This window comes from Lepus europaeus, chromosome 20, assembly GCF_033115175.1.
Source record: "Lepus europaeus isolate LE1 chromosome 20, mLepTim1.pri, whole genome shotgun sequence".
Classification (NCBI taxonomy): Eukaryota; Metazoa; Chordata; class Mammalia; order Lagomorpha; family Leporidae; genus Lepus; species Lepus europaeus.
This window is the reverse complement of record NC_084846.1, coordinates 35,821,074-35,835,114: the sequence shown is the minus strand read 5'-3', so window position 1 is coordinate 35,835,114 and position 14,041 is coordinate 35,821,074. Positions and strand designations below refer to the sequence as shown.

The 14,041-nt window shown below is 47.0% G+C and overlaps 1 protein-coding gene across 4 annotated transcripts in view; it reads right to left on the bottom strand.

Moving 5' to 3' along the window:
- BBS9 (Bardet-Biedl syndrome 9) overlaps positions 1 to 11,999 on the bottom strand; it is a 445,045-nt gene extending 433,046 nt beyond the window's left edge. For all 4 annotated transcript variants that reach the window (XM_062178843.1, XM_062178842.1, XM_062178845.1 and 1 more), the window contains exons 1-2: positions 11,580 to 11,999; positions 7,475 to 7,597 (exon numbers count right to left, since the gene is read on the bottom strand). In XM_062178843.1, coding sequence (XP_062034827.1) covers positions 7,475 to 7,586 — 112 coding nt within the window. In that variant the 5' untranslated portion in view covers positions 7,587 to 7,597; positions 11,580 to 11,999. The remainder of the gene's footprint in view (positions 1 to 7,474; positions 7,598 to 11,579) is intronic.
- Positions 12,000 to 14,041: the final 2,042 nt, after the last annotated feature.

The following is a 14,041-nucleotide window of genomic DNA, read 5'->3' as shown; positions in this document are numbered from 1 at the left end:
CTTCAGTGAATAGGACAGCTGCTGCCAAGGGCCAAGTAAACAGGAAAGGGGAACAGCAAACCAGACAGAAGATCGCTTTTTCTAAGGACACTCGATAATTTAAAATAAGATACTGAGAAATTTAAATATCAAAATTCTCATCTTGGAACAAAGAAAAACAGTCAGGGTCTTTGGTATTCTGCCAGAAGAATTTCTTAGCATACAAGGGTGGCAGTGGTAATTAACCACTGAGAATATAATTCAGATTGATTCTTTGAGTTCTACATTACAATAACGAATGTCTCCAGTTTTCTTAAGTAAAAGCACTAATCAGAAAGAGTGGGATTGTTATTGTTATGATGGAGTCACTGAAAGAGTCCATATGGTTTGGAAAAGAAATCTCACTTTCTAAAATGCTTCCCACTGAATTTCCCATGTATCCTGTCATGTCCTAAACATCATTTTTACTCACTGAACATGCAAGACTTTATTTAATACAACCCTATCTTCGGGGTAATAGGACAACAGGATGGCCAAGGCCAGAAGCAAAAAGTGTACACATGCTCATTAAAAAGGTAGTTATTATAGCAACCAGATCTCAACTTATGGTTTACTAACACGAGATTGCCCAGGGGAGAGCATTTGGCACAGCAGTTAAACTACTGCTTTGTACATCCACACCCCTTAACAGAAGGCCTGGTTCAAGGGCTGGCTAATCCACTTTCACGCAGCTTCCTGCTAATGCTAATGCACACCCTGAAAGGTAATGGTGATGGCTCAACTACTTCCCATGTGGGAGCCCCAAAATGAGCTCAAGGTTCCTGACTTTTGCAGGAATTTAGGGAGTGAACCAGTAGATGGAAGATCTCTCTTTGTCTTTCTTTTTCTTTCTTTCTCCTCTCTTTCTCTCTCCCTTTCAAATAAAAATGAAAATAAAGAAATAATTGTTTCTTTTTTGAAAAGATTTATTTATTTATATGAAAGGCAGTTTCAGAGAGGCAGAGGAAGAGAGAGAGAGAGGTCTTCCATCCACTGGTTCATTCCCCCAGTGGCTCCAATGGCTAGAGCTGGACCAATTCAAAGCCAGCAGTCAGGAGCTTCTTCCAGGTCTCCCACACGGTGCAGAGGCCCAAGGACTTGGGCCATCTTCTACTGCTTTCCCAGGCCATAGCAGAGAGCCAGATGGGAAATGGAGCAGAAGGAACTCGAACCAGCACCCATATGGGATACTGACACCACAGATGATGGCTTTACCTGCTACGCCTTGGCGCTGACCCCAGAAATAAAATTTTAAAACAAAAATGACTGGGGCCAGTGCCGCGGCACAGTAGGTTAATCCTCCGCCTGAGGCACCGGCATCCCATAAGGGTGCCAGTTCTAGTCCCAGCTGCTCCTCTTCCAATCCAGCTCTCTGCTATGGCCTGGGAAAGCAGCGGAAGATGGCCCAAGTCCTTGGGCCCCTGCACTCACATGGGAGACCCGGAAGAAGCTCCTGGCTCCTGGCTTCAGATCGTCACAGCTCTGGCTGTTGTGGCCATCCGGGGAGTGAACCAGTGGATGGAAGACCTCTCTGTCTCCACCTCTCTGTAACTCTGTCTTTCAAATAAATAAAATAATAAATCTTTAAAATAAAAAGAAAAGAAAATACTAAATAGAAACCATTAAGTTTGTTTGTGTATGTGTGCTTCATTTCTTGTTTTTTTGTTTTGTTTCCCTGAGTAGTATTCAATTGTAAGAATGCACTGAGCCGGTGCCGTGGCTCACTTGGCTAATCTTCCACCTGCGGCGCCGGCACCCCGGATTCTAGTCCTGGTTGGGGCATCAGATTCTGTCCCAGTTGCTCCTCTTCCAGTCCAGCTCTCTGCTGTGGCCCAGGAAGGCAGTGGAGGATGGCCCGAGTGCTTGGGCCCCTGCACCCACATGGGAGACCAGGGGGAGGCGAGGTGCCTGACTCCTGGCTTCGGATCGGCGTAGCTCTGGCCTTAGTAGCCATTTGGGGGGTGAACCAATGGAAGGAAGACCTTTCTCTCTGGCTCTCTCTCTCTCTCTAACTCTGTCAAATAAAAAAAAATAAATAAAAAATAAGTTTAAAAAAAAAAGAATGCAGGGCCGGCACTGTGGCTCAATTGGCTAATCCTCCGCCTGCAGCACTGGCATCCCACATGGGCACCGGGTTCTAGTCCCGGTTGCTCCTCTTCCAGTCCAGCTCTCTGCTGTGGCCCACGTGCTTGGGCCCCTGCACCTGCATAGGAAACCAGGAAGAAGCACCTGGCTCCTGGCTTCGGATCGACGTAGCTCTGGCCATTGTGGCCATTTGGGGGGTGAACCAACGAAGGAAAACCTTTCTCACTGTCTCTCCCTCCCACTGTCTGTAACTCTACCTGTCAAATAAATAAAAAAATCTAAAAAAAAAAAAAAGAATGCACTGAATGTGTTTACCACACTAAGGCCTTTTTAAGTCTATAAGCAAAAATACCTAGTTCAATGAAATAGAGGACTATCTCAAACCACTGCCAAAAGCTTCTTTCCCATTCCTACACTTAAGTTAATTTACAGACCCAGAGCCCCATGAACAAGGCTTTGCATAGTCGCTGTATCACACTACACACACCTACTATGAATTTTCCTCAAATCCATCCCTACAGGACTGGCACTCAGTTATGCAGGTATGCCAATGAGAGAAAAGTACTCGAGTGAATATTGGTTCTGAGTTCTACTAATTCTGGCAGCCCAGAAAAACGTTGTTATTGCCAATTATGGAAGCCAAATGACAAACAAAACAAAGTTTTTTGAGAGGCAGAGAGAGCGAGCAAGCTCCCATTAGCTGGTTCACTTCCCAGATGCTCACAATAAACAGAATGGGCCCGGGCAGAAGCTGGGAACCAGGAGCACAACCCAGGTCTCACACATCAGTGGCAGGAGCCCAGTAACTTAAGCCATCACATTGCCTCCCAGGGTTAGCATTAGCAGGAAGCTGGAGCCAAGGACCCGACCCGGGTATCGAACTCAAGCACGCTGGTATGGGACACAAGCATCTTCACCAGAGTCATAACTGCTAGGCTAAGCACCCACCCCCAATTTTTTAGCATAGTTCACCCTGTGGGAAAACAAAACCAACCTATGCTTTTTCACTCATGTTCTAAGAGCTTAAAGGAAATATATTTCCTTAGAAAATGACAGGACATCCATCTGGTTCCTTAACATGTACAATGAGAGACAAGGAAAAAATAAAAATTGTTATCATTCCTCTGCCAGATTTTTGGAAGTTCCATTAATTCAATACCAAAAAAAACTTAAATGTGTAAATTTTGTGATTCCTATCACATCCAGGTTTAATAAGGAAATTTGCCAATATTAAAGTCTGGTAGGTCTTATAGATTTAGGGTTCATCGGCATACCCGCAAACAGGTGTCACTGTATCCATTCTTACCCTTCTTACCTTCTTGACTTCTGTCACAGTAGAAAAGTTCCCCACACCTGTTGAAAGTTAGCCCTTCCATCTTCATACGTGATCCCATCTCTACTACACACACATACACACATACACACACACACACTCTATCCTATACACTGAATTTCTCCCATTTCCCTTGATCCTATATTGTCCCCAAATCATCATCCTGCCTTCCATGCTTCACAGCTAACTTTCTGTTAAAAGAGCTATGAACACTCAGGCTCCGCATCTCCACCCACTCGCGCTGCACTCACTGCAAATCTGGATGTTGTTCCTTTAGGAGGCCTCATTCACCCACATCAAGGACACTAACCTCCTGCTGCTACAAGGTACAGAAACTCTTCACCCCACATATCACCAAAGCTTGCACCTCTGATACCATCCCAAGTTGTTTTCCTGCCTCTTAGCCTGCCCTCCTCAGAATCTATTACCGACCATGCTTCCTAAACTCCCTCCTTTAATGATTGCCTTCTCGAGATTACAACCCAACATTTCCCTCCTCCTCATTCCTCTCTCTCTCTCTCTGCATTTTCACTCATTCTCAGGGATTCAAACACAACTTGCATAGTAGTTCCTCCAAAATCTCTACCTCTGTGCTATACACCAGACCCTTCTATTTCAAAGCACATCCAAAACTGCTGTCATTGGCCTTCTGTTTCCTAAGACTGACAACCATTCCCAAACTTTGGAGTGCTACCATTCAATTTTGGAGTTTCTCAAAAATGAAGATACCTAAGCCCTACCATCCCCTCTACCTCCAGAGTCCACAGTCTTACAGGATCTTGGATATATGGGACAGAAAATCTTCATAGATAATAATTGCCCCCAGGATATTGCAACACAGGGGCTCAGACTTTGGGAAACAATGATCAAGGTTTTTATCCAGGTGGGACACACACCTTTGTGTAGCACTGCTTAGGAAAACAGAGGAGGCTGCTTTCAGCTGGCTACCAATGGAAGCAGCAATATCTCAACACATTGGTATCCCACTCATGGCACCCAGTAAGGAGCTCTAATAAGAACAGAACAGAAAGCTATTCAGACAATAAGTAGGAATAGTTTCCAACCCATCTGAGATTTCCAGTTTCCATAAAGTGTACTTGAAATTGTTCTCTGGGGATGGCGCTGTGGTATACTGGGTAAAGCTGCCGCCTGCAGCATCAGCATCCCATATGGGTGTCAGTTCGAGTCCCAGCTGCTCCACTTTCAACCCATTTCCCTGTTAATGTGCCTGGGAAGGCAGCGGAAGATGGCCAAAGTGCTTGGGAGCCTGCACTCAAGTGAGAAACCCAGATGAACCTCCTGGCTCCTGGCTTTCACCTCACCCAGCTCCAGCTGTTGTGACCATTTGGGGAGTGAACCAGTGGATGTAAGATCTCTGTCTCTCCCTCTCTCTCTCTCTGTAACTCTACCTTTCAAATAAAATAAACAACTCTTTAAAAAAAAGAGAGAGAGAGAGAAAGAAAAAAATTGCTCTCTATGGCGGGTATTTATGTGAGACGACCTTTTACATGGTTGATGTGGGCAGGCAGGTAGCTAGTGAGCAAAGTGCCAGCAGCATGTTGGCCGTAGCCCTGCACTGCCCAAGCCCCACCCCCTCCATGCTGATCCAACACGACTGCAGGCTCAGCTCACCTATTCCCCATCAGGCACCCATGAAAAGACACCATGACATCTTCCTAGAGACAACCATGTGTGCTGCAGCTCCACAAGCAGATACATGACACTTCCATGATTCCCAAAAAAGGGACGTGGAAGCAAGTGGTACGCAGGTCCTGCTCAAACTCTACTCCATTTGAATGTTTAATTAGGGCAAAAACCTCTACCCACTAAAAGAATGACCCCAACTCGGGTGGTGGCAGGAGCCCTTCCTCCCTCAGGAAGAGAGGCTTTCCTGTACACCTTTATGTCTCCTCTTTGAATTCTTTTCTAAAGTAGAAGAAAGAGCCTGGAATGAGAAGAACTCCCCATGGAGAGCTGAGCTTCCCATAGCATGGCCAAATAATAAAGAAACAACAGCTTTTGGGGCATAGTGGGTAAAGCCGCCACCTGCAGTGCTAGCATCCCATATGGGCACCAGTTCGAGACCCAGCTGCTCCACTTCTGATCCAGCTCTTTGCTATGGCCTGGGAAACCAGCAGAAGATGGCCCGAGTCCTTGGATCCCTGCACCCATGTGGGAGACCCAGAGGAAGCTCCTGGCTCCTGGCTTTGGAACAGCGCAGCTCCAGCTGTTGTGGCCAATTGGGGAGTGAACCACCAGATGGAAGACCTCTCTCTCTCTCTCTCTCTCTCTCTGCCTCTCCTTCTCTCTCTGTGTAACTCTGTCTTTCAAATAAATAAATAAATCTTAAAAAAAAATAGCTTCCAGTAGCTTCATCAAACAGACGGGCCATGGCAGGACTGATAACCTTTGAAGAATCTGAATAAATAGGCCCCCCTATTTGCAGGACAGGGGCCAGATTTCCCTTGGAAGTAATTTAGTAGATGTTCAGTGCATACCTCCCAATAGTCCTCTGTGCAAGAATAGCTTTGTCCTTTCACTTTTTCCCTAAGGTCCTACTGTTTGTATTACAGGACAGAGAAACAGAAGAAAGAAAAATGTAAGGGAACCATATTTACATCATATAAAACAAAGGAACGGTTCTAAGCTTTCTTTTGAAGAAGCCAATGATTACTGGGCTTGCAAAAAGAGACAGAGAGGAAACTCTGACTATAAACACAAATTTGGCAATGAACAGAACTAAACCATTTTAAAGATCACTCAAAAATATGAAGATGGGGGCTGGTGTTATGCCGCTGCAGATTTTTTAAGCCGCCATCTGAAGAGCCAGCATCTCATATAGGCACCAGCTGCTCCGTTTCCAATCCAGCTTCATGCTAATGCGCCTGGGAAAGCAGCAGAGGTTGGCACAAGTACCTGTGCCCCTGCACCTATATGGGAGACCCAAAAGGAGTTCCAGGCTCTTGGCTTCAGCCCGGCCTGGCCTTGGCCATTGCAGCCATTTGGGGAGTGAACCAGTGGATGGAAGATCTCTGTCTAACTCTTTCTAACTCTGCCTTTCAAATAAATAAATAAATCTTTTATTTTTTTTCTTTTATTTATTTATTTTTTTTTGACAGACAGAGTGGACAGTGAGAGAGACAGACAGGGAGAAAGGTCTTCCTTTACCGTTGGTTCAACCTCCAATGGCCGCCACGGCCAGCGCACCGCACAGATCTGAAGCCAGGAGCCAGGTGCTTCTCCTGATCTCCCATGCAGGTGCAGGGCCCAAGGACTTGGGCCATCCTCCACTGCACTCCCGGGCCACAGCAGAGAGCTGGACTGGAAGAGGGGCAGCCGGGACAGAATCCGGCGCCCCAACCAGGACTAGAATCCTGTGTGCCGGCGCTGCAAGGCGGAGGATTAGCCTAGTGAGCCGCGGCGCCGGCTAATAAATGTTTAAAAAAAAAAATCAAGATGGGCTGGCACTGTGGCAAAGCCACAATGGTAAAACCTTCACCTGTGATGCCAGCATTCCATATGGGCACCCGTTCAAGTCCCAGCTGCTCCACTTCTGATCCAATGCCCTGCTAGTGTGCCTGAGAAAGCAGCAGAGGATAGCTCAAGTGCTTGGAACCCTGAACCCATGTGGGAGGCCAGGATGAAGCTCCTCGCTCCTGGCTTCAGCCTGGCCCAATTTTGGCCATTGCAGCCATTTGGGGAGTGAACCAGTGGACAAAAGGTCTCTCTGTCTCTCTTTCTTTCTCTCTGTCACTCTTTCAAACAAATAAATCTTTTTACATTAAAAGAAAACTAATGAAGTGATACTATAGACTTTTTTTTAATTAAAGCAAATAACGTGACAGAACACAAACTACAAAGCAGAACTTTATTAGCCTGCTACCTAAATATTGCTTATAAGGAAAAAACGCCTTCAAATTAGGGCATAATTATAATAATTCAATTATGCTATAAAAAGTACATGTTTAGAAAGACAGGTCATTTTTAGTTAATACATTTAAAGCTTGGTTCTAAAATGCATGGCCATAAGTTGCCTACCTTGTCCATTTCCACTATTGTCAACATCAGCCAAACACAAACAGCCTTGATCAAATTCTTCTTTTTCTCCCAGAACAGTTGACCACCAGTCACGGGCTTTAAATAAAGACATTTTCTTTCACTCTAGAAAGAAAGCATTCATTTATAATAAAAATCCACTTTATACCATGAATTAATTATCTCTTAAGGCATAACCAAATCAAACTTGGACATCTTTGAAAATATTTCTATATCAACTTTAATTGAGGGTTGTACCCCTGCCTGAAACCACAAATCCAAATAGTTAAAAACAATAATCAGACACTTTGCAATATCACTGGTAAGTTCAGCTGAGAAATTATACATTTATCACAGGGTAATTCTCTGTTTTGAGACATGTAAGAGAGAACTTCACAAAGTAAAAAAAAAAAAAAATCATGTTATTGGGGTAGGTGTTTGGTGCAGCAGTTTAGACACTACGTAGAATACCTTAGTCTTATCAGACTGCCTGGGTTTGGGTGCCGGCTCCATTTCCAAATCCAGTTTCCTGCTAATGTGCACCTTTGCAGAGAGCAGGTAAGCACTTAGATCCCTGCCACCTTTGTAGGAGACACAGATCAAATTCTGGCTCCTGCTTTAGGCCTGTCCCAGTCCCAGCTGTTGTAGGCATCTGAGAAATGAACTAGTAGATGATGATCTTTCTTGCTCTCTCTCTTCTCTGACTTTCAAATAAAAAAATGGGAAAAAAGTATCCTTTAAAGGGTTGAAATATAAATTCTACTTTCTTTTTAAGATATATTTGTTTGAAAGAGTTACAGAAAGAGAGGGAAAATCAGAGAGAGAGAAAGAGAGAAAATCTTCCATCTGCTGATTCACTCCCCAGACGGCCACAACAGCCAAAGCTGAGCCAGTCTGAAATCAGGAGCTAGAAGCTTCTTCCAGATCTCCCATGTGGGTGCAGGGGCCCAAGCACTTGGGCCATCCTCTGCTGCTTTCCCATGCACATTAGCAGGAAGCTAGATCAAAAGTGAAGCAGCTGGAACTTGAACCAGCAGCCATATGGGAAGTCAGCATTGCAGGCAGCAGCTTAACTCGTTATGCCACAATGCCGGCCCCAAGAACATAAGAATTTAACAAAATAGATAATTTCCTTTTAGTTTGGTCATTGAAGATACTTCAATATCCTCTGCTACCAATTATTGAGAAGAACAAATGAGATCAAATGCACCAAATGTGTTAACACGAGAATTGGCATATTACAGGTACTGAAAAACCATCCACTCCCTCTTGCCATATAATTGCAGAAAGGTAAGATAAAAGAGGAAAATTCACACCGAAAAAGAATCAGGAAAATTGAGTTGCAAGTCCACTTACAATACTAAGCACTAGAGTATCCTCAGACAAAACACACAACCTCTCTATACTTTGATTTCTTACCTAGAATGAGTATATATTTTTTTTAATATTTATTTATTTATTTATTTATTTGAAAGGCAGAGTGAGAGAGAAAGAGACAGGTCTTCCATCCACTGGTTCACTCCTCAGATGGCCACAACGGCTGGAGCTGAGCTGATCTGAACCAGGAGCCAGGAGCTTCCTCTGGATCTCCCACGTGGGTGCAGGGGCCCAAGGACTTGGGCCATCCTCTACTGCTTTCCCAGGCCACAGCAGAGAGCTGGATCAGAAGTGGAGCAGCCAGCACTAGAATCTGCACCCAAATGGGATGCCAGCACCACAGGCAGTGATTTCACCCACTACGCTACAGTCCTGCCCCTAGAATGAGTATATCTTACCTCTTCCTAACAATAAGTTACCGACATGAATGCATGTTGAACCTTTGCTTACCATACAGCATTGAATCTCCTGGGATTCCACAAGAGTTTGTTTATCTAACATAAATGAAATTTTCCTTCATGCTACACTGATTTAAGTGATAGTGAGGAAATACAGTCAATTCTCCTTATTGACCAAGGTTATGCTACCACAAACACTGAATTATCAAGTACTGAGCCATTGCTCATAGGGCAAGTACAGGGTTGGGTTACTGCAAGCCTGCCATCCCAATGTTTTCTTCAAGCAACCAATAGGTAATGCTTTCCAATGTGTGTTTCTGTTTAAAGATACCTTAACTAATACATATTGTTGATACATTGCCACTGAACTCATAGTCAACACCACTACAACTCAGCCTTAACAAAGCTTATCTAATTACATGTATTTTCTCCATAAGGAACATCACAGCCTTCTCGCACCTAGGAACATTAGACAGTACTGCAGCATTACATATGGAGGCCACTTTCAACAAGACAATCCTCCCAAAATGCAAAAACAAAGTGTTAAAAATTCTCTAAACAGACCAAGAAAGGACACTTGTTTACAATATGAGAGCTGAAACAAGAAGGCAGGGTCCCTTTGACATTAGCTGGGAGGCTGTTGGTCAAGCGGCTTCAATTTTTAAGTGTGCTGCCACAAAAGCAATAAAAGCATTGACTTGGGGGTTGTAAATTAATGCTGTGAGCATGCAAGTTCTCAAGTAATAGAATCTGCAAACAATAAAGATCAACCATATTTTTTCATGTAGATCAATCTGCTTTTAATAGTAGATCTTCGGCCGGTGCCGCGGCTCAACAGGCTAATCCTCCGCCTGCGGCGCCAGCACACCGGGTTCTAGTCCCGGTCGGGGCACCGGATTCTGTCCCGGTTGCCCCTCTTCCAGGCCAGCTCTCTGCTGTGACCAGGGAGTGCAGTGGAGGATGGCCCCAGTGCTTTGGCCCTGCACCCCATGGGAGACCAAGATAAGAACCTGGCTCCTGCCATCGGATCAGTGCGGTGCACCGGCCGCAGCGCGCCGGCCGTGGCGGCCATTGGAGGGTGAACCAACAGCAAAGGAAGACCTTTCTCTCTGTCTCTCTCTCTCACTGTCCACTCTGCCTGTCAAAAAAAAAAAAAAAGAAGAAGAAGAAGAAGTGGATCAAGCACTTGGGCCATCTTCCAGGAAAAAAAAAAAAAAATAGTAGATCTTCTGGGCCTGATGCTGTGGCATAGCATGTAAAGCTGCCGCCTGCAGTGCCGGCATCCCAAACAGGTGCGGATGGAGTCCTGGCTGCTCCACTTCTGATCCAGCTCTCTGCTGTGGCCCGGCAAAGCAGAAGATGACCCAGGTGCTTGGGCCCCGTGCAGGAGATCTGGAGCAAGTTCCTGCCTCCTGGCTTCAGCCTGGCCCAGCTCCTCCCGACCCCAGCCCTACTTTGTTGCAGCCATCTGGGTAGTGAACCAGAGGATGGAAGATCTCTCTCCCAGTCTCTCCTTCTCTTTCTGTAACTCTGCCTTTCGAATAAATAAATACATCTTAAAAAAAAAAAAAAAAAAGAGGTTGTAGCACAAATATACAAAGAAGCGCTATAATTTAAGCAAAACACCAACACAGAATGAAACTTCCTTAAATTCACATGTAAGTTGTAAATTATTTTCAAAATACACTTTCTGTTTTTAAATTCTTCTGAACAATAGCTCGGTTTATTCATAACCAAAAATTCTCCCATTTATTCTTTGCACGTTGCTAGTAAGTTGGAAAGTTTTCTCTCTCAATGACGGTGGAGTTTAGTATTTTTTCCTCCGACAGCTTCCAAGTGATGCATGTGTGTGTACATGTCAGATTGCATATGTGTGAAACGTGATTGCATATTTAAAGTAAAACAAATCTATAAATTTCCCCCAGGAAATTGAAGCCAGTGCTTGAGAGGAGGTGCTGATAAAATCAGCTTAGTTCATCTAAACTGCTGTGGTCGGCAAAGTAAAGAGAGAGAAGCAATAATCCCATCGCCAGAAGTATTACAGGGAATTAGTACTCGCACCCCGCTTCACTCAGGCTGAGAACTACTCTGACCGTTTGCTCACAGGACCTGTTGCAATGTCACAGGACTTCTTCCATGGAATCCTCAAAAATCACTCAAAGATCTTCGCGGGTCTCACACTCTCTGTGCTCGCGGTTTGTTTATCTGAATGCAAACATCCTTCCTGAAAAGCCGATCACCTTATTTGCCCAAACCTTTCCACGGCATCAGAGGGTCGGTCCTGTGCACCAAGCACAGGGCACCCCAAGTTTAATTCCAAACCTGTCTCTTACCTGAGGACGCGCGAGCTCCGCCCCGATCTCCCTGCAGCAACGCCTGACCGAGGTCCCAGTGGTGGAGCGCGGGCAACAAGAGCGGGTGCAGAGAGAGCCCCCCTGAGCTTCACCGCTCCCTCTCGTCCTCCGGCTCCAAGCTGTTCCAAAGAGAGAGCCCCACCGGGCAGCACCATCAGCTCTGCAGAGTTGGGGCGACTCCCCCCGGAAGCTCCCCTACACCCCCTCTGTCATCCACAGAGACAAGCAGAGGAGACGACATCGATCCTCGCAACAGGCCAGACGGGCGAGGAAACGGCCAGTCCCGCTGCTCACAAACAGGAGGCTATGATGGAGGAGGCGCCGAGCGGGACGCGGCAGGACGCCCACAGCCGCGGCGGAGCCCTCAGCGCCCCGCTCCAGCCCTCTCCGCCTGTTGTCATAGCGCCTTACAACCGACGCCACTGCGCATGCGGGCGCTGCGCCGCGGCGCCTTCTGGGGCTTGTAGTCCAGAGCGGCGGAGGCGCGCAGGGCCGAGGACGCTGAGGGGTTCTCAGTAGAAATCAGGTTCGTCCCGGATCGGGGCTCGTGGGAACCACTGCCTCGTCCTCTTCAGCAGAGAGAGACGGTCAGCGCAGCGGTTCCTCAGACCCAGGGTCTGGCCCGGTCTCGGGCCTGGACTGCGGCGCAGGCCACGCCCCTCCCGGGCCTTTCCCCGTCCCCGCCCCTCGGCGCTCGTGGGTGCGGCCTTGGGGGCGGGGCTGGCGCGGCGGGGCGGGGCGTGGCGGCGCGGGCTTCTCCCCCGGGTCCCCCGCCTGCGAGGTTCGCGGAGTCTGCGAGTGGCCTGTTGTTTTCCGGGCGGGAGGCACCCGCGGGCCTGGCCCATGGACCGCGCGGCCGTGGCGAGGGTGGGCGCGGTAGCCAGCGCCAGCGTGTGCGCCCTGCTGGCGGGGGTGGTGCTGGCCCGGTACATAGTCACTGTGAAGAGGAAGACGGGCCGGAAGACCACGATCATGGAGATGGCGGAGTTTTCCCCTCTCTGGGAAACATGCAGCCGCGAGGTTCCTGTGCCTGTCTGCTGATACACGTGTTAAATCTTCGGTTTGCTATGTAGATTTCCTGGCATGTAGCACAAAGAAATACTCAACTTTATGAGTCAATGCCACTTTCCATTTTACCATTTTTTGAGCATCTTTGAGATTCCGTGTAGATTTAATACCCTGTTAGTCACCAAACTTGAAATTTTTGTTGCTGTTCACTTTTTTCAGTGGATTCTACCTTAAAGTCTGATTTCACCACCAATCCACATCCCCAGTAGAAAATTAAATGGAAGTTATAACATTTTTTAACAATAAGTCACATGAAAATGAGCAAAGCCATTTATGTTTATATGCTTTGATGTTAAACCACCATCACATCAGTTATAAAGAGTAAAAATTACTCGAGGGGGACATCTGGTGCAGCATTTAAAATGAGCTTACGACTCACATCCCCTATCAGAGTGCCTGGGTTCAAGTCCCAACTGTGCTGTCATTTCCAGGTTCCTACTAACATAGGAAAACATGGAGGCAGCAGATGACGGCTTAAGTGTTTCCGTTCCTGCCACCCACATGGGGAAGCTGGATTGAGTCCCAGGCTCCTGACTGGCATGGCTAGTCCCTGACTGTGCTGGGCATTTGGGTAGTGAACCAGCAAATGGAAGATGTTTCTCTCTGCCTTTCAAATAAAATCATTTTTTTTATTATTATTTTAAATTTTTTGACAGGCAGAGTGGACAGTGAGAGAGAGACAGAGAGAAAGGTCTTCTTTTACCGTTGGTTCACCCCCTAAATGGCCACTAAGGCCAGCACACTGTGCTGATCCGAAGCCAGGAGCCAGGTGCTTCCTCCTGGGCTCCCATGCGGGTGCAGGGCCCAAGCGCTTGGGCCATCCTCCACTGCACTCCTGGGCCACAGCAGAGAGCTGGCCTGGAAGAGGGGCAACCAGGACAGAATCCGGCGCCCCGACCGGGACTAGAACCCGGTGTGCCAGCGCCGCAGGCAGAGGATTAGCCTAGTGAGCCGCAGCGCCGGCCAATCATTTCTTTTTAATTACTTGGATTGGGGCTGACCTTGTATGCAGCAGGTTAAGCTACCACTTGATGGTTTGAATCCTAGTTATTCCACTTCTGATCCAGCTTCCTACTAATGCACCTGGGAAGGCAGCAGATCATGGCCCAAGTGGCTCTCAGCCACCCCGCTGGGAGACCTACATAGGAGTCAAAACTCCTGGCTGTTGGAGCCAGCATTGTGGCGCAGCGTGTTAAGCCACCAGCTGCAATTCTGGCATCCCACAGGGAGTGCTGCTTCAAGTCCTGGCTGCTCCGTTTCTGACACAGCTCCTGTTAATACACCAGGGAAGGCAGCAGGAGATGGCCCAAGTGCTTGACCTGGATAGGTTCTTGGCTCCTGGCTTCCTCCTGCCCCAGCCCTTGCCACTGCAG